At 45.6% G+C, this 25988-nt stretch overlaps 1 protein-coding gene across 1 annotated transcript in view; it reads right to left on the bottom strand.

The window, feature by feature from the left end:
• Nucleotides 1–2596: 2596 nt before the first annotated feature.
• The window catches only part of MSN (moesin), a 72680-nt gene continuing 49288 nt past the window's right edge, over nt 2597–25988 (bottom strand). Inside the window, exons 3-13 of the mRNA XM_049872983.1 lie at nt 17217–17312; nt 15793–16067; nt 14356–14439; nt 13507–13653; nt 12381–12477; nt 10587–10750; nt 7587–7717; nt 7184–7344; nt 5836–5928; nt 5270–5494; nt 2597–4803 (exon numbers count right to left, since the gene is read on the bottom strand). Of these exons, the coding sequence (XP_049728940.1) occupies nt 4639–4803; nt 5270–5494; nt 5836–5928; nt 7184–7344; nt 7587–7717; nt 10587–10750; nt 12381–12477; nt 13507–13653; nt 14356–14439; nt 15793–16067; nt 17217–17312 (1638 nt within the window). The 3' untranslated portion in view covers nt 2597–4638. The remainder of the gene's footprint in view (nt 4804–5269; nt 5495–5835; nt 5929–7183; nt 7345–7586; nt 7718–10586; nt 10751–12380; nt 12478–13506; nt 13654–14355; nt 14440–15792; nt 16068–17216; nt 17313–25988) is intronic.

Raw genomic sequence — 25988 nt, 5'->3', positions numbered from 1 at the left:
TCCTGAAATAGGCCCACACATGTCCATGAAGTGGGGAAGGATATTCAATGTCTATGGACCGTTTATGCCTGGACAGGATCCGCTTCTGTCCTGGGCTTCCCAGGTTAGTGGAGCTGGCAAATTATCTTTTCCCCCAGTTGCAAATTTATTCCTTCTGCAAGGCCGGAAGGATGGCTCCAGGCTCTCAACAGGGCCTATCTCAGGCCCAGGGAAAGCAATAGCCACTGAAGCTGGCTAGGAGGCAGGGGACGTGGCAGCCGAGAGTGCTGTTCTTCTCTGGTTTCAGAGGTGTGAGTAGGCTGTGTGGCTGGCTGCTTTTCCCTGAGGAAACTGTGGCCAAACGCTAGTGTCAGCCCACTGCAGCTGCTCCCAGGAATGGTGCCACATGCATCTCCCTGGAAGCAGAGGTGCACCTGTTTTTTCCTTTTTAAAAAAAATAAATTATTTACAAGTATACAGCCTGACATGCACAGTATACAAAAGTAGACATCCTCGGGTTGAGTTTAGAAAGGACCTAGAGCTCCTTTGCTCCCCAAGGGAACAAGAACAGTTGGGTAATCATTAGCAGAGGAGGTTCTAGGGGCCTGGAATCCTATCTGCTACCTTAGAAATGATGGTATACATGTATCTTCCTTTCCCAGTGCATGTTCATCCTTCCCCTACCCCCTGGTGGAGATTGTAGGGAGGAGATATAGTTAGTAGTTAAGAGAATTGGCTCATAAGCTAGGTTGTCTGGGTTGACATCATCGCTCTACTACTTTCAAGCTCTGTGACATTCTGCAAATGAATTCACCTTGCTGGGCCTCATTTTCTACATCTGTAAAGCCGGGATAAAACAGCATGATCTCAGAGCTTGTTCTTGTTAGGTGCCATCGAGTCACTTCTGACTCATAGCAACCCTATGTACAACAGAACAAAACACTGCCCAGTCCTTTGCCATCCTCACAATCACTGTGTTTGAGCCCATTGATGCAGTCACTGCGTCAACCCATCTCATCCAGGGTCTTCCTCCTTTTCACTGATGCTTTATTTTACCAAGCATGATGTCCTTCTCCAGGGACTAGTCCCTCCTGATAACATGTCCAAAGCACATGAGACAAAGTCTCGCCATCCTTGCTTCCAAGGTGCACTCTAGTTGTATTTCTTCCAAGAAAGACTGGTTCATTCTTCTGGCCCATAAACCCATTGCTGCCGAGTTGGTTCTGACTCATAGAGACCCTATAGGACAGAGTAGAACTGCCCCATAGAGTTTCCAAAGATTGGCTGGTAAATTCGAACTGCTGACCTTTTGGTTAGCAGCCGAGCTCTTAACCAGTGGACCACGAGGGCGCCTTCTGGTAGTCCATGGTATATTCAATATTCTTCACCAACACCATAATTCAAAGGCATCAGTTCTTCTTTGGTCTTCCTTATTCATTGCCCAGCTTTCACATGCATATGAGGCAATTGAAAATATCATGGCTTTGGTCAGGTGCACCTTAGTCCTCAAAGTGACATCTTTGCTTTTTAACACGTTAAAGAGGTCTTTTGCAGCAGATTTGCCCAATGCAATGCGTTGATTTCTTGACTGCTGCTTCTATGGGCGCTGATTATGGATCTCAGTAAAATGAAATTCTTGACATCAACCTTTTCTACATTTATCATGATGTTGCTTATTGGTCCAGTTGTGAGGTGGTTACCAAATTTGTCTGCACATTGGGATCATCAAATATACTGAAGTCCAGGTCTAACTGCTAGAGATTATACTTTAATTGATCTGAGGGTTCAGTCTGGGCTTTGCAATCTTTAAAAGACCTCTAGGTGATTCTAATGTACAGACAAGTTTGGGAGCCAATGTCTCAAAATTTTGTTGTGGAAAATTTAAGGCTCGCAGATTGTGTGGTAACTAACTTTTTCATTCCAAGTATTGGCTCACTAAGAATAGAAATGGTAAGAGATAGTTGCGGTGCCAAGACAGCCTGGAAGACTTATCTGGGCCTCAGTTTCCTCATCTGTAAAATAGGGATAACTGTACCTAGTCTACAAAATTGACAAGCTTTGAAAATTATAAAGTACCGCCCAATAGCTTATGCACATACATAACATTCTCCATCTTCACATCACACTCCATTCCCCACCACCTTTTGCAATGGGGCCCAAGGTAGTTTCCCTGACTTTTATTGGCACTGCAATAAGTGAGGGTAGTAGGACTTGGGACAAGCCTAGAGGTCTTCCCAACAGGGAGGCTGGACAGAGCCTGACCACCCTAGGAATCCAGAAATACAAACCACCCCTCACAAGAAGCTCCTAGGTCCCAATGCCAAGCGAAGCCCAGGGGGCATCCATGTGGCCAATGTGTGGCTTACATCCACACTGAAAAAGTTGCCCTGGTGCTGTGGAAATGGTATAGGCTATTGAGTCAGAGTTCTGTGACATTGAGACTAACCACTTTTTCAAATCTATTCCCTCCTTTATAAAATAGGGATAGTCATATCCACCCCTGTGGGATGTGAGGATGGAATGAGATTAGGGACAGGAAGGGGGTCTATAGAGTGGAAATCATGGTGAAGTATCTTACAGCCACACATCCATGCCATAAAGAAAGATCAAGTCACAGTAAAGTTTTCCTAAACTTTATTGGCACTGAAATAGAACATGGGTTCAACATAAACACCTCCAAAAATGTTTTAACCCCCCCCCTCAAATACACACACAAAAAACCCTGAATGCAAAATATAATCTTTCTCTTCAGCCACCCTGGGGGTAAGTCACTGCTCCTAAGGCAGTTAGGTTGCCCCACAATTCCAGGTTTGAATTTAGCCAATATAGGGCATATTACAAAGAGAGTGTCAATATAACTCACAGCAAAGCACACAAGACTTCCCAAAGTCAGGCAGGGAAAGAGGGAGCAAGGCAGGGGGGTTCTGGGCTGGGGGCCCTGTATGGAGGAACAGGATGTCCCTTTTAGACCAAGCCCTAGGGAAAAGGCAAGCAGGAACAGAAAAACAAAATACCAAGTACTTTAAGAATGGATTGTATGACCTATAGTGACAAGTGACATCACTAATACTGAAAGCTTCTTACATTAATATTTCTGTCAAAACATCCTTTTATAATACAGTGTACACTTCCTATATGTGGGAGTAGTAAGGTAATGAGGCCAATATAGTCTTGTCCCAAGACTAATTTCTTCTAATGATGCATTAGCAAGATAGGCAGCAGTCAATATTGAGTTAGATATCACTGGAATATGAAATACTGTTAGCGAAAAAAAGAACACACACAGGACAGAGAGAAGGCTGCTCCTGAGTAGAGGGCAAGGGATGGAGATGTGGAAGGGACCAGGCAGCCCTAAGGAGCTTCCTGGTTTACAGTTCCAAGGGACAGCACAGCTGGTAGGGAGACCTGGGTTGAAGGTTTGTCAAATAGAGGCAGAGCCCAGTCACTACCTTGGAAGAGGGTGACGGGAAGGGGCTAATGGGTACCTGAGGGGGTTGAACAAACTGTGGGATCAAGGCCAAGGGCTTTTCCACCACACTTAGCTTCCTTTCACCCACCTGCCAATTAAGCAAGCTGGTACCAAGGTCCAGGGCTCACCATGTCAAGGCCTAGGTGGTACTGAAGCAGGAGCTGTGACCCAAGTAGCTTTGATGGGGGAAGGGATCTGGGGGACCCTTGGCAGGAAAAATACTGAAACTAGGTGTGAACATTTCCTCCCTTTTGGAAAAATACCTGAACAGGGCTGGCTGGGCTTTTGGGTACCCATCTCTACTATTCTAGCTGGGGAAGATTTGGGGATGACTGGGGAGGACATATCCCAAGAAGAGAAGCAGCCCAGGGACCCAGGATAATAAGGGTGCCTCTGCCCATGGAGCTCACTTGAGATAGGCCTAGACTCTCATAAGGCACTGGGGCAGGATCTTCTACTCAACCTTGTCTGAACAGAAAGGCCAATGGCCTTCTGGAATGTTGATAAAGCCTCTTAGAGGCATCACCTCCCCCACCCCACCCTGGGAGAAAGCAAGTCCCTGAACTCAGGGACAAGACTTATTGAAACTGAGTTTGTAACAGGCACAATCTGGGAGGTAGAAATAAGAATGACTGAACATGTCTTCACCCTTCAATCACTACAAAGCCTAAATAACTCTAAAAGGGATGGACATTGGGAGGCCAAATCCTAGGTCAGTTGACATCCTAGAGTAGATTTCCAGGGCCCTGCCTCCTTATATAAACTGGGTCATACTACAACTCCCTGAGTCACAGGACCCTGAAGAGGAAGGCAGTAATGGGATAGTGAAGGGGATCTAGCTTTCAACCTATCCCACCCTTGACACTCACAAACCACTAGTAAGTGTGGGGGTGTTTTCCAAATCAAGTGGGAAATGCCTCTGATCTGGGGAAGTGATCTTTCCTAGCAGACTTGATTAAAGGGGACAGAGAGGGGAAAGGGAGTGCCAATGGCACCACAGTGGGTCATTTTTCTGCCCAGGGAAGTGGGTGGGGGCTGAGGGGCTAGGTTTGGTCCCATGGTTTCACTGAAGGCTTAGCATGACTCCAGGGCTGCTCTAGTTAGTGGCTCCAGCACAGTGTGAGTTAGGCAAGGGTGTAGGAGTGTGGGGGCAAAGAAGGGAGGAGGGGTCTCTAGAGGCTGGGTGCCCACTACATGGACTCAAACTCATCGATGCGCTGCTTGGTGTTGCCCTGCCGGATTTGGCGTAGGGTCTTGTACTTGTCTCGGCCCAGTCGCATGTTCTCAGCATGGATCATATCATTGGCAGTCTTCTTGGACTCATCGCGGGCATTGGCTAGCTCTGAAGTGAGGGCCTGTGAGGGGGCAGAAGGACGCAGGGGTCAATGGCTTCCTGTCGTTTTACCTCCCCTTATTTGACCAGATTTCTCTCTTTCTCCTTTTGAAAGCCATTTCGAGCCCTGTTAGGACTGCAATGGGGCAAGCACAAAAACAAAACATAGCAGACCCCATGACAATGGGTATCCCCTGAAATTAGAACAACCTACCACAGATTCAGGTAGAAATTGTGTCAGGTACATATTTTCTGAATGTAAGGGTTGAATGGAATGGGAGTTTGGTGGGGGGTGCAGAAGGCAGATCCCAAGAAGGGAAGAGGTGGCCTAAGGCCTGATTAACAAGCAGGGATGTCTGCCTTTAAAGCTCTCACTTTAGAAAAGCTCAGGCTCCCATACAGCACTGGGACAGGCTCTTCTATCCATCCCCTCACAATGGTCCAGGGAAGTCCATGGTCTCCTTGACTCTCTGGCCCTGCCTGCGTACCTTCAGGTGCTTCTGTACACGCTCATTCTTCTCCGCCTCAGTGGTACGTTCCTCCTCACTTCGGTCCTTGGCCATGGCATCAGCCCGCAGATCAGCACTGGCCTCTGCTCCATTCTCATCCTGCTCATCCTGCTCATTCTCAGCAGGTTCCGCCACATGAGGTGTACTCATGGCAGTCTTCAGCTCAGCACGGGTCTTCTCCAAGTCCTCTTGTACCATCTGGGCCTGTCCAGTGACAGAGGGAGAGAAGGACTGGCAGTGAGACCAGGCTAACTAGGGGTGTCCTGCCCAGAAGGAGGTAGGCACCAAGTAGGACAAGTCACTTCATCTTCCTCAGCTGTAAAATAAAAGCAATTTTACCAACCTCACTCGATGGCAGTGGGTTTCAGTGTATTGGGGAATTCTGGGAAGTATTTGAGAAAGCCCTGAGCTCCTTCTCATATGATGCCTGCTATTAAGGAAGAATGAACGTGGGAGAAAGCCCAAACCTAAGGAATCAGAGAAGCCAGAACCTACGTATGTAGTACCCCTTCTCACAGTGCATTGCTTTGGGCACTACGCCTTACCTTCTGCTGCCACTCCACAGCCTCGCTCTCCTTCTTCTGTCGGGCCATCTCCAGCTGGGAGATCCGAGCTGTCAGCTCTGCCATTTCCAAGGCCTGTGGACAATATGCTCCACTTACTTGCTGCCCTAGAGGCTCTTTTTACCAGATCGCTCCATTCTAGCCCCATCTTCCCCACCCTTCAGCTTCTAGCACAATCCTTACCTGTCCTAGGAAGCCCTGTGGAACACTCCTATCCTCAAATCTACCATAAAAAACAAAAACCAAACCCCATTGCCTCAGAGTTGATTCCGACTCATAGTGACCCTCCAAACTACTTCCTTATGTCATAGCTCCCCACCTAGGTTGTAGGCTTCTTGAAGACAAACAACATGTCATATCTCTCTTCTTCATCTCTCTCTCTTGGTATTGCCCAGTACATAGTTGGGGCCTCAGTAAAGCTTTGGAGATTGCTGGGTCACTACCTGAGGCAGCAGACCCTTCCCTGCTATTCTAGAATGTTCACAGATCCACTGAAACTCTCTCCAGAACAAGTATAGGAAAGATATTAAAGTGTCACAAAGGGAACTGAATGAGGAAAAAAGCTTATACATATCCTTACACCTTGAACAAATCTTCCAGAAAAACTTTCCCCTGAGAGTTAGGCCTTAGTTTCCTTCACCCCCACTCTAAACAGTACAGGGGAATAACAGGTCAGGGGATTTGAGCCAGAGGTTCTTGACTTCTGGGTCACATAACCTTTGGAGTAAAAATTGTGATGAAAATATAGATATGCCCAACTCCTCCCCACAAGAAATACATACATATACAGTTTTGCACATGTTTTAAGGGAGCAAATCCTTCAAAAGGAGACATAAATGGGTTCTATTTACTCAGCCACAACTGTGTGACATTTGGCAAGTCTCTTAACCTCCCTGAACCCCAATTTCCTCATCTGGGTGTATTATCCCATATGAGTTAATCCCAGAGAGTTATTGGGAGGAGGAAATAAGAAAGTAAGGAAAAGGGAAAAATTGCTAGGATAACTCTTAATAAACAGTAGGTGCTCAATTAAGTGTTAATCCCTTTACTTCTTTCCTTCCTCCCTTTCTTTTGCCGGGTCATCAGATCATATTCCCAAGGGCTAATAAACTGGAATAAAAACAAAGTGTTAGGGTGGACTGCTTGCAAAGGTTTCTGTGTCACACCAGTGACTTCTCAGCTTGCTTCTGAATGAGCTATCCACTGGAGGCCTGTGGAGTGGTACCCTGGCAGAAAAAGCCCATCTTGCAGGCAGAGGTAGCTGTAAATAGGCAGGCAGACAGGGAAGAAGACTCAGGCCCCACAATTCCAGACCATCCTATAGCTTTACCAGCTGCTCCTGCGTTTTCTTCTGGTCCTGAGAGGCCTGCAGCAGGGCCTCCTTGGCCTCTTCTGCTTCTTGACGCTCCTTGGCCAGCTTCTCAGCCTCATTCTGGGCACGCTTCCGCTCCTGCTCAAGTTCCAGGGCCCTGCGGGTCTGTTCTTCCAGTTCTGGGAAGAGGAGAGGAGAAGGCAGTGAAAAGTGCAGGTTGAAGAAGGGACGGACCCCTAGCTTTCTTCCTGGAAATGCTCCACCCCCAGGGCACAGCTGGCAGAAGGCTCTGGGCACTATTCTTCTTGCCCTATCCCTTATCTATTCTGTGACCACACCTGGACTACAAGCTAGCAGGTTCTCCAGCTCATAGAGTCAGGCTTTGGGGAAACCCAGTCTCCAAAGTGGCTCCAAGCCTCACCTTGCTGAGCCTTCTTAGTCTGTTCCTCAATCTGCTTTAGCCTCTCCATCAGTTCCTCCTTCTCCCGTTCAATCTTCTCCTTCTCCTTTTCTGCCATCTCACGCTTCTTCTTCTCATTTTCCAGCAGAGCACTAGCGAAGGACAATGAAGGGATGAAACAGGACAGCAGGGCTGCACTGAAGCCTTGGGATTCCCAATGTTCCCCTGGCCCTGGAACTTAAGCCCCACCCTTCCAACATACCCAGAGTTTGTGAGCTTGTACCACTCTCCCTTACCACCACATCCTTATCCTTGCTGGCTACATAGTCCCACGTGGACCAGTACGCTCAGGGCCCTGTCAATTTGCCCCCAAGTCAGGAGACCCAAAATAGAATTCCAGCTCTGCCACTAATCCACTGAGTGTTGCTTCTTTACTGTTGTCCTCAGTTTTCCTGTCTGTAAAATGGCCTAGTAAAGCCACAGTGCAATGGATTTCTCTTATATATGGCCTTTCTGGCCTTGGGTTTGTAATTCTGCCAAAAATGATTGGCTGAGCTGCACTCTTCTCTGTGACTGGTCTATTTCATGCACCTTGCAGGGACTGGTCGATCTGCTATGCAAAAAAAAAAAAAACCATTGTAGTCGATCTATTCCAACTCATAGCAACCCTATAGGACAGAGGAGAACTGCCCCATAGAGTTTTCAATAGTGGCTTGAAAATCTACGCAATTGGATTGAGTGACTTGCAGGGATTGGTCAGTTTGCAGTCCTGCTGGAAGGGCTATGCCTTGGAATTGACAAGGAGTTTGCTTATATAAGCAGACAACCCCAGAGAGGTTTTTAAAGGTGAGAGGGAAGAAGTAGAGAGAGAGGCAAAGAGACAGAGAGGAGGAGGGAACCTCCTAAAAGAGCTGTAACACTGAAGACAGCATAGGATGGCAGCAAGCACAGCAGAGCTGAGGAGCAGAGAAATGGTGGCAGCAGTACAAGTGATAGGAACCACGAGACCGGCAGACGGTGGCAGTGGGCGAGTCAGCCCATGGAGTGGAGATAGGCATCTCCAGGCAGGAGGCCGCCAACAGAGCTGGGTGACCCATGAAGGAGAAGAGTCACAGTCCAGGCCTGTGCAGGTGAACACCCAAACAGAGCAAGTGGCAGTCTAGGGGCCGAGCTGGCCTGTCTTTAGCAGCAGCAGATGCTCCAGCTGTGCTGAGAAATGTAACTAAGTTCTCAACACAGAGGGTGAGAGGGGACCAGGTCTGAGGGCCATAGAGGAGCCTGAGAGGAGGCTTGTCCTGAAAGGGCCGAGAAGAGGCCTGTCCAGAGAGACCTACTAGCCTGCTAGCACAGCAGAGAGCAGCCGAGAAAGCTGTCCTGGTTGGAAGCTGTCCTGAACTGAAGAAGGGAGGGATGTGCTCTCTCTATCTGGGAAGCCTTCTAGGCCTTGCCCTATGTGTTTCCTGATCCTGATCCTGAGTTGTTCTTGTTACTTCTAAGCTGGTCTTGATCCCAAGTTGTTACCTGTTACTACTCTAATAAACCTTAAAATTGTGAATATGGTCTGTGAGTTCTATGTGACCATTACAACAAATTATTGAACCCATCAGAGAACAAGAGAGTGCTATGGAGGATGGAGGGAAGGCTAGTGTCAGAAATGGTGAAAAAGTTAAGAGTGGAGGTATGTCTGACTTCCACCTCATAGGAACCAGCTTTGTGTTGATCCTGATTCTTATCCCTCATAATTTAGGTGAGTTTTGATGCTAGATTATAAAAGCCTACCCTCGTCTACCTTGTACAGTGACAGGGAGACAAGTTTTGGCACTGAGCTGGAATGCTGTGTTTCAGGTCCAGTGATCTCTGTGGGTAAGGCATCAGCCCTCAGGCCTAACCCAGAATTTGCTGCAAATCTAGGATATTTGCTTTTTCTTGCCCCAGCACCTTTTCCAGGGGGCCTTATTGTCCACCTTGCCTAGATGTCTTTTTCTACTTCTGAGCCCTCAGAATACTTAGCCTACCCTACCTCTCTCCCACATTCCTCTTCCCTATTATTTTTCTCCATAGTACTTCTTATCATCTCACATACTTTATAATTTGCTAATTTATTATGTCCGTCTCCTTCCACTAGAATGGCAGCTCCATGAGAGCAGGGATTTTTGTCTGTTTTGTTCACTGCTCAATAAATAATTATTGAATGAATGAATGACACAGCATTTGTACCTTAATCAGTTACGTATATACTATTTTTTCCTCTCCTACTAGATTGTGAGGTCCTGGAGGACAGGGTTTCTACCAGATCCAGTTCTGTAAGCTTCCCCTCGATCTCGGTGATGTTTTTTTTCTAAATAAATGTGAACCTTGGGGTCTAATCTCTTGTAGATGAAGTCATTTTCCAGCCTACTAGAGTAGAAGCCTCCTGAAGTTCCAAACTCTTTATGACAGAATACCTACTAAAGCTGTGTTCCTCAAACTTTAATGTATCTAAAATCACCTGGGATCTTAGGATGCAGATTCCTATTGAGTAGGTCTGATTCAGTAGGGTCTCAGATTTTGCTTTCCGAACAAGTTTCCAGGTTATGCTGATGCTTCTGGGCCTCAGATTACACTTTGAGTAGCAAGGGGCTACAGTGCAAGGGTATGGGGCTTCTTAGGAAAATTCTGCCCAGTTTTCCTCACAAAACCCTACAGACTCCAGGTTTAAAATGTACATGATGCCCTCTGATACTGCCATTATTCTGGTCAGATAGCCTGGAGCGAACTAAAGCTCACCAGCATAGCAATGGCATGAGGGTCATAGCCAATAATGCCCCTCTTCCTATGAGCCTTTGGAAGTGTACTCCTGATACCTGCTTTCCAGGAACAGGGGTGCCTTGAGACTTCATTGGGGAAGGAGGGTCTTCCTTACACAGCTCTCTCTCCCTTCCAGTCCTAGGTTTGCTTCATGTCCTGACTTAGCAGGCTTGGTACCTTTGAGAAATTTCCTTGCCCCAGCCCTGGTCCCCACTCCAGTTCTGCAGCACCCACCGCTCCATCTGCTTCTGGTGCTTCTCCTCCCGGGCCTGTGCCTTCATCTGCTGCACCTCAATGGTGTCAGGCTTGCGGCGACGCATGTATAGCTCGTGGTTTCCCATGCATAAAGCCAAGATCCGCTTGTTAATCCGCAGCCGGGGGGCATAGAAAACAAAGTCCTGGTGGGAAACCAGCAATCATAAAGAGTTTGAAAGTATGAGTGAAGATGAGCTTCTGTCTTCTGAAAAACTAAATTCAAAAGCTTTTTTGGGGGGGAAGATTCTTTCATCCAATTCCCTTGTGTTACAGATAGGAAGGCTAAGGATTGGAGAGGTGAAGTGACTTGCCCAGGGCAGACAGCAGGTTAGTGGCAGAGCCAAAACTGGACCCTAGGCTTGTTAACTCTGAAACCAGTGCTCTGTCTGCCAAACCACAATTTCTTTCAACCTTTGCTTATGAAAAGCAACCAGTTGAAGGATCAGAACAGGCTTTCTCTGCTAATTAGGGATCCTGCTGGGTTTCAGGGGGCCTCTCTTAAAGGCCCAATAATCCCTGCATTTAATGCCCTGGGTAGGTGCAGTGTGGGTGGCTGGACTACTCCTGTAGCCTTGAAAAAGCATATCTTATAGCCAGCTCCTTAAATCTTTTTGGAACAAGGCAGCTTGTAAATACATTGCTTGACATGTTTTGTTTGTTTTTTAATTTTTTGATTTTAGTTAGCTTTGTTACTTACCTTTTTCTGATGAAAGTGGAGCACAGCACCAATAAAATACACACACACAAGAAAATCCAGTGACTTTGGGTTTGTTACTACAAATACCACTGGACGAAGGCCACCAACTGATGGCTAACTGTCACCTCCTCTGCCATTGAATCCAAACTGCTATTGTCTCACATAGCTTGGTGTACAGTGAAAGGAGCACAAGCTCTAGGGGCCAAATGGCCTTGGTCTCAATCCCAGCTCTACCATTTTCAGCTGTGTGATCTTGGGCAAATCATTCCACTTCTCTGAGCCTCAGTTTCATCAACTGAAAAATGGGTATGCTGCTGCCTTACCTGACAATGTTGTTGAGGGTTTAAGGAGACAACAACGTAAAGTGTCTAGCAGGAAAAGTTCAGAGACCATAGGGCTGGAAAAGTATACAAGAGCCCTCATGAAAAGGGTCACTAGCCCTTGTTGCACAAGGTATATACCAGAGGAGGAGACCATCATCTCAATTTTCTATCCTAACCCCAATCACCAGCTTTCTGGTCTTGTCAGCCACAGGCAACTGAGTGGGTGAGAAGTATGTTGAATGGACTCAAGGTACTTTCTTATTCTCAGGTCACTCTGGGGAGAAGTCTGAGAGGGCAAGAGTGAAGTTCCAAAAAGCAAGCTTGAAGGATCAGCTTTGGATATGGATTTCTTCTGGCTCTGATGTTTCTCCACAATTAAAGATAAATCATATGTGAACAGTTTCCACTTTCTGGGGCACAGGGGCTTGGAAAGATAAGATGTACTCTGTCTATACCCCAGAGCCTCAGGGCAGCAGAAGGCAGTGGCTAAGAGGCAGCACTTAGACTGCCTGTGGCTCTGCTTCATCCATGTTTCTCCTGAGACACAGGAAACAGGGTGGCACCAAGTACAGGATGCCTCCTGGCCATTTCTTGACATTGACATCCCCATCCATCCACAACGTCCTTTTGTGCCCTCTGTTCCCACCCACAAAAAAAGTCAGAAAAGGGAGAGAAAAATACGAGATGATTGCTCCTAGCAATTTTCCAGGCCTTGACAAGCACCTGCCTTGGTCAGAAAGAGGAGTCACTTACCGGGGCTTTTTTGTCAATGGGTTTAATAACAAATTTCTTGTCATTGAAAGAGATGTTTCTGATTTCACTCCAGGGGAAGCCTATCTTGGGAGTTAGTCTGCAGAAAGGGAGACCAAGAACATCAGGACAAGGACAAGACAAGAAGGACATAGAGGGCTGGTACCTTGCCCTCCTCCCCTTCCAACTTCTCCCTTGAGGGGGCAGTCTAATTCAGCTCAGCCACCAGGTCAGCTGCCAGCATTAAGGGTGTACAAAGGACTTCCTGATACCACAACTAACATAGTACCCCTTGCCCCAATCTCTGAAGTTTGCTTCTGTGATATTTTGGGTTGAGGCACAGACCTTGTAACATTCTCTCAAGAGATGACAGAGTGCCATCTCTACTTAAGTGGAATTCTTCCACCCAAGGTTGTAAAAGCTGGAGGGAAGGTAAATAATGAACTCCAGGATTCAGGAGTTACAAGAACAAACTAATCTATTAATCACAATCCTCACAAACCGCAGACCAAAATAATAAAATCGCAAAAAACATAAGACTGCAGTGAGAAGGATTATAGACCAAAAATCACTTATTGATCACATGGAATTTAGGATTAATTTACAAATGATGACAAGATAGGTTCTAGGCCAGTGTTGTTCAATAGAAATATAATGACAGTCACATATGTAATTTTTAATTTTCTAGTAGTCACATTCAAGTAAGTGAAAAGAAATGGGTGGAATTAATTATAATAACATTTATTTAACCCAATATATCCAAAATACTATCATTTCAACACGAAAATCAATATTTTTAAAAATATTAGTGAGATATTTTACACTATTTCTCACACTGCCTTCAAAATCCAATGTATATTTTACACTTACAGTATATCTCAATTCACACTAGCCATGTTTCAGGTGTTCAATAACTACATGTGGCTAGTTCCTACCATATTGGACAATACAAGTCTAGTTACGTAGGATTTGGAGGTCTGAGAGAGGTTGTGCAATCACCTGGGCTGAACTGAACTAGGTAGCAAAAGAACTGAGATGGGCCCCAGGAGGTATAATCCTGCTCTGTGGTGAGGGGTGAGTCGTAGGTTCCAGAGTAGCCCAAATAAACTAAGAGAGCTCTGAGTTATACCTATCATTCTGCTCATAGATGTTGAGACCCAGGGCATCCACTCCCAGCCACAGCTCTGAGCCTTTCTTGTTCTTGATGCTGAAGTAGTTCACACCGTACATCTCCAGGTCCTGGGCAATCTTCAGATACTCCAGGACAGCATCTTCCCTAAAGGACACAGAGCGGGGGATCACAGAGGGAAGCCTGGGAATCAGATCCAGGAAGATAGAAAGCCTGCCTGCTCTGCGCTTCTCACAAGGACCTTTGTCATTAAAAAAAAAAAAATAGGGGGTGGGAAAGGGGATGGAAGGCGAGTAGAGATGGTGCAGAACAGAGCACAACATAACTTTTGCCAAACAAAACCTGCTAACAAGAGCTTAAGGTTTGAGACTCACAAGAGGAATGGGGGTAGGCTGACCCTTGCTGGCTTCCAGCACGTTAGCTGCCATATATAAGCAGTTTTCTTGCCCCCGTTCATTACAACAGCTTGTTGTATAGGCACATTCTCAGCAGAGGTCAGATGGGGTGGTGATTGCAAAATTATAAAGATTTGCTCTACTACTAGACAATCCCCAAATGGTCTGTCATATTTAGATAACTCCTTCTCCATTTCCTCCTTCATGGCTCAAACTGTTTGTTCTACCAGTTGCGACCATTCACAAAAAACAAAAACAAAATGGCCTTATAATGGTCCTGATCTGTCTTCTAATCTTTAATGTCCCCCATAAACTGTACAAGTGCTAGCATCATTCCTGTTCCCCCACCCCAAATATCCTCCAGCATCTCTAGTCATCTGCCTTTTCTCCTGAGAAGCAACTGTCATTCTACCTGCAAGGGCGGTGGGGCCCGTAGCTGCTAAGGTGGGCTTACCTGAGCATGCCCCGGTGCTCCTCATGCCAAACCTGGATCCGTTCCTCCCACTGGTCCTTGTTGAGTTTGTGCTGCTCCAGGACCCTGGAAAGACAATGTGTGGTGAGCAGTTTAAAGCATAAAGTGCATGAAGCCCACTTAGCTCTTCAAAGGGTTTATGCAAAAAGGGTATGAAATCAGCCCATTGAGGTCACACTGGAAGCAGACTGAAATTATAGCAGAAAGGTATTAAACTAGATCTAAGGAACTGCCTGGCAGGTAGGAAAGATACAAGAATGGGTGACCAAGAAAGATAAGGGGAACACCTTCTTTTGTACCTTTAACCAGAAAATCCAGTAACATGCTGTGGTCTCCAAGCACAGTGGTAAAGTATCAAGTTAGTGCTGACTTGGGGGACTAAGAGTAAGGATGGGCTTCACAGAGCTATGCACACTCTCTCCTAGATCTTCTTGGTACCAATAGTTTGTGGTTGTGAGAATATTGCTCAGGGATGGGCAGTTTGTAGGTGCAGAACAGAGCCCAAATAGTTTTGGGAGAAGCTAACAGGCCCAACCTCCCAGATCTACTAGATGGTAAACAAGGCTTGTTTTAAACATACCATCTCAGATATTACAGCAATGACTCAGGTAGAGCCCCACTATATAATCACTATCCCTAATACCTCCAGGTGGGCTGTGTATGTGACATGGTCCCAGTGGAACTGAGGTTCCCAGAATGAGGCAGAGCCTTTCCTTCCAATCCAAAAGCTTATGAAAATGGCCACTGAATGCAGTGGGGGAAAACCCAGGGTCAAAAAAAATCAAGAGACTAGAATTCGAGATCTGGCTCTGCCTCAGTGAGGCTGTGGGAGATCAGGCAAGTCAGTCCAAGCACCTCTGCACCTCTATTTCCTTAGCCAGGAAATAAGGGTAATGCCTGTCTTATTCATTTTGTGTGTTGTTATGATGCTAGAACAAAAGTAATGAATGTTTAAGAGTTTTGACATTTGAAATTTACAGAAGCAGAAAGTTCTGTACGCTGATTATCAATATTAAAAGGCCATTTGAGCACGCTCTGTCTCTGACTTGCGTATGTCTCTCTTTTCTGTAAAACTCTGGTATGAGAGGTCTAAATCAGTGAAAAGAGCTGAGAAAATGGAACCAGGGGTGGGGGAAAAACCAATCCATCTCTGGTTCTCTATATAAGTACCTGCCTCCAGGGTAATGTTCTGTAAGCAGGCAGACAGAGGCGGGAAAAAAGCCTTTTATTTTGAGAGCCATAGAAACAAAAGAGTATGATGCCATATGCAAATGTTTCTCTCTGAGCAGCATAACATGGTCCTCAGGCAGACCCTAATGGAGAAGAGCAGATCTGGCAGCCCCTCTGTAACAGGAATCGATCAGCCTTGGGCCTCAGTCCTCTCTGGCCAGTGAAAAGGCAGCCCGGATGCACCCTTACCTCTGGGGCAGCAACTTGTCCCCAGCCAAGTAGCCAGACTTGTGCACCTCCTTATTGAAGTCTCCATACTTGGACTGGACAGCATAGGAGGCCAGCAGCACAGCAGTCTCAGGTGGGCAGTAAATATCATCATTGAGAATGCCCTCCTTCACTTGCAGGAAGAACAGGCGCTGGGTGATATCCTGGATCAATTCCTCAGATACATCCTCAGGGTAAAATTTGGCCCGGAACTTGAAGAGCAGGGGGCTTTCCTTCCGTACATCCTGGGCGGTCACCTAAGAGTGGCATGAAGTTTTGGGCTCTTAAAAAAATAGGTTTTGGGGGTGGGGGGTGGCAGTAGGATGGGGAGAAGACACTGAAAGTTTATCAATTTGGGTAATCCCAGATTGCTGGGTAGCAATCCTTCTGGTAATTCAGGAAGGAAACATGTTACATTTCGTATCCATAATCACTTCTTGTTTGGAATTTCTTCCTGAAATGACCTAACACACTTGATGGTTATAAGCCCTCAAGCCAATAACATTTGACAATATATCCAACTGCCTACAAATCTTAAGGGTAGGCTTAAGAAAGCTCCTCCCCCAACTCCATAAATTAAGCTAAGTAAAGACTAAGATATACAACTGGGGTCTGGAAATTGAATAAGCAAGAGTACAAACTAGTCTGTCTTTTAAAGCCTGAATTAGGCTCCTAACAGCACCACATTTGTCCAGCAAAAGTCTCCAGTCCTTGGGAAAAGGAGTGGGGTTCCCACCCCCTACACACAATCAGGGAAATAAGCCACAGGACAATATACAGACCTCCAAAGACAAAGCCAGACAGTTTGAGGGTACTGAGATGAATGCCAGATTCCCGTACGGATGCTGCTTGGGATGGAAAGCCTGAACACATATATACTCAAAACATCCCATTCGGAGTTCAACTGAGGAAGATCAAGGAGGGAAGCATCCATATTAGGTGGTTCATGCATCAGTTTTTTGTTTTGTTTTTGGGGGGGCAAATGGATTGTAAGACTATGAGACCTTTAAGATTCTGTCTGGTTCAAGAGTCTATGACTCTCTTTTTAAAAAAATCTCCAAGAGCCCTTGAGTTTTGGAAAGGAATACCAACCCCTTTTTGAAGTGCCACTAATGGTTTTGGTCCAAAACAAGACAAACTTCAAGACAGGGCTCCCAGTGGGAAGGGACGGGTCCCTTCCTTCTTGGAAGGCCATTCTCACTGTTGGAAGTCAAAGTAGTCACAAAGCAGGAGTTTTGCCTTGAATAAGCCCTCTGCCCTTATTCTGATCTGAGGTGGTTAATACACCACCCAGTGAAAAACACAGCCTTAGATACCTTGAGTTTGCCAGCTAGTGAATGTTATGCCCCTGAGCAAGTTCCAGTGGAAGAATGAATTTCAAGCCCAACAGAGGGATGAGCACTTACCTTCTTATTGAGTTTCAGCCAGGTGGAGAAGCCCTTAGTGTCCTGGTACTGCAGACCAAAGAACCAAACTTCCCTCAGGCCAATAGTTTTCACCACCTGGAAGAGAAAACACAAACAACCATTGATTGCATGCCTACCCTGTGCCAAGCACAGAGGATACAAATGTAAAGCCAACATGATCCCTGCCCTCAAAGGATTTAAAGTGTTCAGGGTCTGACAAGGAAATACACTTGGGCAGCATCCAAGAATATGCCAAGAGATGTCAGCATCTCTCTGCACAAAATACTTCTGGTGAAGTAGGGATGGGATCTATTACATACGAGCACTACTACATATCAAGAACTTTACATTCATTTTCTTTAATTTTCATAATAGCCCTATGATATAATCATACACTTAGGCCCATTTTACAGATGGGGAAAGTGTGCTTCAGAAAAGTTTAACAAGCTAACATAGCTAGTGATTGGCAGAGTCAGGATTCAAACTAGGTTTGTTGATTCCAAATCCAGCTAAATCCCATGCTTTCTGCCACCTCCCTCCCTTTCTCTACCATGCCATGCAGCTTGAATTCCCAGGATGGATTAGAGGCTAAAGGTAGAGATTGTTGGTTTAACTCCTTGAGTTGCTCCTATATATTATCCTTTAACTTCAGCAACTGGGAGTAATGCCCACACCCTTCAGACTGAGTCCCATTTACAATACCTAAAGAAAGAATGTTTGAGAAGACAGTGCAGGAACTGTGGTATCTATGTACCCTGAAGCTGTACCATTCCTAGTGGCTGAGATGCTTCTTTTCAGCCATGACCAAAGCCCAGTCATGAGTCCCATTACCACTCACACAGGTCGAGGGTAGGAATGAGAGTGGAAACAGGGTGAGTACCTCAGTGTAGTACCAAGGGGCCTGATGCTCCAGGCCTCCTGGCTTAGCAGTGGACAGTAAAGGTAGGCCTGCCAGGGGAAGAAAGATGGGGTCTGTTCTCCAGCCCATGACATTAGCATGTTAATGGTTCTGACTGGTGGGTCAACTTCAGCATCCCACTACTGGAGATGGTGGCAGTGGACCGTAGCCATATCCTAGTGAAGTCATGCTGGCATAAGACAGTCTTCTTTATCTTTTCTTTTTGTGTGTGTGCGGGGAGGCAGGGTAAGGTGGACAGCGAATCTAAGAAAGTTACCTGGAGACAGAATCAAGGAACAAGGACCCAGTGTTGCTGATGTCCTTCTCTGTGAATAAATCAGTATCTCCCCTCAACACACACACATACACATCCATCCACTGCATCCAAAATTTTCTGCTGTTCATCCAAAACCAGTCTCCACAGTCATACCTAGAGCTTAAAATCTAGAGCTTTAGCAACCGCAAGGAAAAAGTAGCTCATATTTATTAAGCACCTACTTTGTCCCATTTCATAAACAAAGAAATTAAGGTTTAGAGAGGCAACCTGTCTAAAAACCAGACCCTGGACTGGAACCCTGAAGTATCTGACTCCAAAGCCTGTACCCATTCTACTCTAGCATGCTGCCTCCTAATGCCAAGGGCTCACAGGAGCTTAGGACGCCTGGCGTTCTCAAGTGACTAACAGTGTTGTCTCTCTGTTGTCCCAGATGCTCAAGCCAGATAATGAACTTTGGCAGCCCCTGCACCTAGAAATGGTTCCTGGCTTTCCCAATATGTCCAGTCAACAACCGCTTTGGGGAGAAGCCATGTCCCCAAGTCAACAGCCCTCATTGCTCACTAGGGGACATGCTTGGTGGTTACCCTTCTATTTCACAGATTGAATCAGGTATTAGGAAACCTTAGAGTAAGTCTCACTTCTATCTCCAACTTTCTGTGTAATCTTGAGGCAGCACATGTCCCTCTCTGGGCCTCAGCCTCCCCATTTATCCAAAGCGGGGCTGTGGTTTACAGGGTCTCTTTCTTCTCTCAACTTCTATCATTCTATTAATTAGGTTACAAGGCTACTTTGCAAGAGGCTAAAGAATACAATCCCATTTCCCACCTACCTCTTGCCAACTTGGGTAATTAGGAACAGGTTGAAAAAAGATAAATGGGGGAGAAGCAGGTAAGGAAAGGTGAAAAGGCTTCTGAGCTTCAAAGGCCAAGTGAGTCCCTGACTCTATATCAAATTCAACCCAAGGAGAGAGGAGACGGACCCACTGAAAATGCTGAAGATAAGATGGACCATCATTCGTGCCAAGATGCTAGGTCAGGGGTGGTGGAGGTGGGGTAAACTGGAAACAGAACTGGTAGAGCAGCAACAGGCCTTTGTCTGTATGAAAGCCAAGTTGTAGAAGCTCAAAGATACCAGGACTGAAGGGAATGAGGCAGGCACAGACTAGGCAGCCAGTTCCAGCAGTCCCAGGAGTGAGCTCTGTGGCCTCTTTTTGCACTAGTGGAGTGGGTGGAGTGGGTGGGGGTGTGATGAAACAAGGGAGATTATGGGAACAAAAGTAGTTCCAGACTCCAGAGTTGCTCTAAGAAGTTGGACCAAAAAAAAAAAAAAGCAATGTCAAAAGAAATTTCAGAATCACTGGGGAACTTCAACCTCTCTGAGCACTGTGTCTTCCTTTGTGACATATAAATTTTCTACTTCCTCACGTTCCAGGACTTGGAAAGATGAGCAGTGTCTCTCAGCCTCCACTGAAGTCCCAGAGTGAGGAAGCATGAGTATGGAGGAAAGGAAATGGGATCTGAAATCAGAATTGAGACTGAAAAATAACAATGGGCAAAAGAGATAATCTCTAAGCCCAGACTACAAAGAAATATCCAATTAAGGTCCACAGGGTGCTGGAAACCATTTGATCAGGCAACTCTTGGCCCCATTTCTAAGGCCCAGGTCCTCTGGCTTTGCTTCTACTGAGACCTCAATTCCAGAGAAAGAAAAAACCTTATTTTCAAGTGAGAGAGAGCATCTAGCTTCTGGTTCTAGGAACAACCTCTATGGCTCCAGTTGCTAGAGTCCTCACCATTCCACTCTAAGAAATGGCTACATCCCTGAGGGGAAATAAAGCCATTCTTGGCTCCCTTTGATCCAGCTAATCTGGCCTGAGCCGGTATTTCTCAAAGCTGCCCATGGAAAAAATCCTTAAGCAGCAGGAAATGATGAATGCATAATATTCACGGGGAGGGGGTAGAGAAAGGGGGATAATAAGTAGATAGCTGTATGCCAGAATTTCTTTGAAGCCTCAGGTTTGATCGTAATCATTTGTGCAAATTTTACGTTCTACTCCTAAGATACCTACGTTTTAATAATGAAACAGGTTAACATCTACAAGTAAAATTGATGCTCCAAGATATCTGAATCACATTTATTCCACAGCTTTTTGTGCCTCTCAGAACTTGCCACATACACCTTGAGGAACTCAGGCTTCAGTTTGTAAGACACTGGCTTAAGAAACTTGAGGCTGTGTGTTCCACTCAGCCCCACAACACAAACCTGAGAAACAGACTGTGGAGAGTTATAGGGTCCGAGCACCATAAACGGGAAAACTGAGGTCCAGTGAGGAGAAAAGATTTGCCTCTGAGAAAATCTTCACTAATTACCAGGAGATTCCAGATATAAGAAAGAACTCCCTTTACCTCTCTTTTTCAAATGTGGAGGCTGCCTACATCTGGGGTCTGTGAGGGGACGGGAAAGCAGGTCAGTTCTGGAGCCCAGAGCCTCCCTTCCTGTATCCCCCACATATCTATCTGAGTAAACAACTAGTAACATCATCAACCCCTTCAAAAGCCCAGAGAAGGATTGGAAAGCAAGGCTGGGGCCTCAAGAGAGAATTTTACGAGAGATTACGTGCCTAACTGTGTCATTGCCCAAACACCTGAGGTCAGCTGAGATCCCATTACAGATTTGGCAGCAACTGTGTCAGCCACCCACCTGAAAGCATATCAATGCACAAGTGGAAATGGATAAAATTCTCCAGAAGGGAGGACTACCACCACCACTGTTTCTGCTACTCCACACTGCCTGCGCTTAAGTGGACAGAACCAGCTCAGTTGGGGTCCTAAGTTTACGGACCAAACTTTCTTCCACTCAGTATAGGAGCAGCCAAAGGGGCACAACTGACAAAAGGTGCTGGAAAAACCGGAAATGCCAATCAGATGCCCTGGTTCAAGCCCCAACTATAACACTTCCTAGCTGTGTGACCTTTAACAGGTCTTTTCTCCCTCTCTAAACTATAAGATGGTGATACCACTACAACAACAAATGTTAGTTATTAAAAAAAAAAAGATGAAAGAAAAGGGTTCCTGTCCTCAATGAAGAGTCCACAAGTCCTGAATACTTTACTGAGCAAACAAATCCTCCTGATTTCATGGCTTTCTCATTTGAACTCCCAGGGCAATTTGCACCTATTCAGCCCTTAATAAGAACAAACAATGTTAAAATGACTGCTATGCACCAAGCGCTTTACTTATTTGAGGATTAAATAAGATCACAAAGTCTCTCTGAGATTAGTGTGAGCAGCATTTTACACATGAGGTAAGGAAAATCTTGAAAGGCTAAATGAGCCTTCCAAGGTTACACAGCTAAGTTAAACCAAAAAAAAACCAAACCCTTTTGCCATTGCCATAGCAACCGTATAGGACAGAGTAGAGCTGCCCCATAGAGTTTCCAAGGAGCATCTGGTGGATTCAAACTGCTGACCTTTTGGTTAGCAGCCATAGCACTTAACCACTATGCCACCAGGGTTTCCACACAGCTTAATAGCAGGTCAGATTTTGAACCCAGGACTGACTCTAAATCCTATGCTCTCTATGCAACCTGAACCTTAGGGGTGTTTCTTTCATTCTATGTGGGAGGAGAACTGCATGTCCTTTCCTATGTCTCCAAGTTCTTTAAGGGCAGGGATAGTGTTTGATAGAGCTAGGGACTCTCCTTGAGACATAGCAGACCCTCAGTCAATACTGAATGAGTGAAAGAATAGATGAATGCTTTGAGATATCATCTCCCTTCTAGAGCTCAAAGACCTTGAGGATAGAGGACAGCTAGAACTAGACTCTAACTAGAGCTAGAGAACAGGGCTGGGGAGGAGGCAGACAGAGGATACTCAAAATGGAACTCAAGGTAGCAGTACTGCCCCTTAGTGGCACCTAGGTAATCCAAGATCAAGAGCCCTCTGAAGACTCCATGGATGGAATGGCTATAGCAAACACTTGTTTTCTCCCCTCCCTAGCTGTGAGCACATCCACAAGAAGAAACAGGGTTAAATGGGAGGAACTGTGGGCACCACTTCCCTTTCCCACCAGGCCCTGGGCCTCCCCCGATCTATGGCTTCCCATTGTTGACTGTTATGTATCTCTAATGCCAAGGATGATGTTTCCTCTCTAGTCAGCTTCCTCTCTGGTCATCAGCCAGATGACTGCTGGGTTCCAGGATGGCCTCAGGGATTTTGTCAATTCATCCCAAGGAGTCCAGCTCCTTCCTTCCAGACCTCAGTTCCGCTAGGAGGGCCTCCTTGAATGATGAGTCTCAAGGGGCAAACAAAACGGACTTCCTCCCTCATGTCTCATCAAGTTAGAGAGAGGGAAGACCTCACATTCCCCAACTGCCTGTGAACACATACCTCTGTGGATTCCCATCCAGACCTTCCTCAGTCCCTAAGAGGGCCAAGTGCACAATTCCTTGTCTTAAACTGAAATCTGTTTTCCTGTAGTTTTCACCTATGGGATCCCAGCTCTACCCATTTTGATCGGACAAGGCCTGACTTCTCCCTCCTTCCTGTCACAGCGCCTCAGAGGTCTGAAGACAGAGAACACATTTCCCCTTGAGTCTTCTCCAAGCAAACAGCCTCATTCGCCCCCCAAGCATAGCAGTGCAGCGGGAAAAAGTACAGTTTTGCAGTCAGATCTGTTTTTGAAACCCCATATCACAGCTTACTAAGTACATGGCCTATGGTATGTTCTTTTACCTTTCTGAGGCAGGGTTGATGTGAAGATTAAAGCATCTAGCCAGGACTAATCTATAGTAGGTGCTCAATAAATGATACTTCTCAGAAAAATACTGATTTTCCAGAAGGAAAGTCATGAACTTCCTGATTTCTTCCCATTCCTCTCCTCAAGCAGTGTGAAAGACTCCAGACTCTTAACGGCTTTCAGAACTGCACACTGATCTGGCCAGGGCTCTCTACCATCTGGGCTTCTCTCAGAATCACACTTATAGTACCCAGATGAAACCAACAGTAAAAAAATAATTTCCAGGCCTTATGGCTGTTCGAAGCTAATAAACCTCTTTGTTCAAGGATTTTTCTGCCGTAGGCTCTAACTCATACATTTCTCTCTTTCCACAGCCATCCCCCTCCAATGCAAATGCACAAATACCCCAGTGTTGAGGGCAGGGAATGGTGTCATTTGGTTAGAGATGGGATGTAGAACCAGGGCTCTGGGAAAGAGTCTGGGCAGAGGTCAAAAGAGCCCACGACTCCCAGCTGGGCCACAAAATCTACGCTAGCTGGCACCCTCCATTAGCTGCTTCCCAGAATGATATTGCTGTCTGAAGCGGAGAGCTCTGTAGCCTATGTCTCATATGGGTACCTTCTCCTTTTTGTCCCAGAAAGAGTAAGAAGCCAGTCAAAGAGGAGATGTCTCTCCTGCCAGGTAGCCCTCCCCCAGAATATGTCAACATCTGATCATACTAAAGTGAGGCATTTTCCTCTACTTTACAGAAAAGGGTAGTCTGAAATCCAAATAGTAGGGATATCAATGGGAGAGAGATATGGAATGCAGAAATAAATGTCAGAGACAGATTTTTGAGAGATAACCAGATTTGAGAGATCAGTTAGACATTGTATAAATGGAGAAAAAGAGGCCCAAAGAGAGGAAAAGTTTCTTTAAAGTAACATGGGGAGTGAGTGGCAGAGCCAGACCTAGGGCCCAAGATTTCCCACTTTCAGTGCCCTTTCAACTTCACCAGGCTGTCACTTTAAAAGCTCTCCGATATAAAACCTGCATGCAAAGGGAGAATGCAAAAACTAAATATAATCAAAATGCACTCTGTCATTCTAGACTAGCACTGTAACCACTTGTGAGCTATGTGAATGTCAGCACATTAGTTTACTTCAAATGAATGTGTGTTTAAATGTTCCTCAGACTAATTTATTTTCATAATTAAATATCAATGATCCCCCTTTGCCATTCAAAACAAAACACACACACACAAAACTCCAGAGAAGAAGCAAATTTCAACTAAGTTCACAGATCATCAAGCTTATCTCCTGACTCTAGCATTAACAAGACAAGAAGTATCATGAGACTGGAATGGAAGCTATCATTTATTACATCTCTACTATATGCTGGATGCTTTACGTAGTACTGTCTCTTACCTATTTGTATTTTCTTACTGTCTTTCTCATCTATTTCTAATTTATCCTTTTCAATTTTATGTATCACTATAAGACACCACAACTGATTTTTCTGGGTAACAGGTGAGAAATAAATATATACATTCTCTCATGACCTTACAAAAAGTCTGCCAGGTAGATATTAGACCCATTTTTTCTTGGATGACAATACTAACCCAGAGAAAGTCAATAATTTTCCCAAAATGTAGCTAGGGAAGTGGGGAATTTGGTAAAATGGGGCCAGTACTAATTTCTATGCCGTAGGGCTTTGTGATAGTCAAATGAGATGGTACACAGGATGCCTGTCATAGTACCTACATGCTGCTATAAGCTCTCAATAAATGTTAATTATTATGTGTATTAGACAGACAATTTTCCACTCTATCATATGACTACTACCCATCTGTCAGTTTGTTGTACTACGGTGGCTTGCATGCTGGTATGATGCTGGAAGCTATGCCATCAGTATTTCAAACACCAGCAAGGTCACCCATAATGGACAGGTTTCAGCAGAGCTTCTAGACTAAGACCAACTAGGAAAAAAAGGCCTGGCAATCTACTTCTGAAAATTAGCCAATGAAAACCCTGTGGATCACAACAGAACACTGTCCAATACAGTGCTGGAAGACGAGCCCCTTAGGTTGGAAAGTACTCAAAATAGACAATGGCCACAATAATGGGCATCAGCATACCAAATAATCATGAAGATGGCACAGGACTGGGCAACATTTCCTTCTGTTGTACATGAGGTCACCATGGGTCGGAGCCAATTTGATGGCAATTAACAACAACTAAGAGCATCATCATGTGACACTGGGGACTTAGGGGCATACTCAAGCTGTCCTCGGATTTCTTGCCATTGCTTCCATTCTCTTACATGGAAACCTGAATGGAAAACAGCCCCCCTTCATTCTCATCTTCATTCTCCTCTTGTCTTTCCTCTCATCATAGAATTAGCCCATTTGAACACAATTTCCTTTTCCTTTCTTCCTCCCCTTTCCAACCCTGGGAAAGTTCTCAGATAGTGGAGGGGCACAGACGACAAGAGAGAAAAGGAAGCAAGAGGGCGTGGAGAATCTATCACAGCCTCACCAGCAGCTGGCGGGGAAATGGAATAATGGCCTGTCTGGAGAGGTCCCAGACTCTGGAAATAGGTGCCTCATTTTCACTCCTGGAAGTCTGGCCACTGATGGTGTATCCCTTGGCCCGAGGGGAGTCTCTGCAAACTGAAATACTCTGGCTCTCATTTATATCATACAGCACATCCCTTCTGACAATGATGATTGGCAATGAAGTGACACTCCTTAGGTTGGAGATGGGAATAATCACTTCATTTATTGGGAGTAAGCAATTATCTCCATGGCATGCCTGCAGGAGCTGAGGTACATTCCTACTGCATTCATTATTCCCAGTGGTATCCTAAGTTCCAACATTCCT

The sequence above is a fragment of the Elephas maximus genome, chromosome X (genome assembly GCF_024166365.1).
Source record: "Elephas maximus indicus isolate mEleMax1 chromosome X, mEleMax1 primary haplotype, whole genome shotgun sequence".
Lineage (NCBI taxonomy): Eukaryota > Metazoa > Chordata > Mammalia > Proboscidea > Elephantidae > Elephas > Elephas maximus.
The sequence above is the reverse complement of the archived record's forward strand: the minus strand, read 5'-3'. Positions and strand labels throughout refer to the sequence as shown.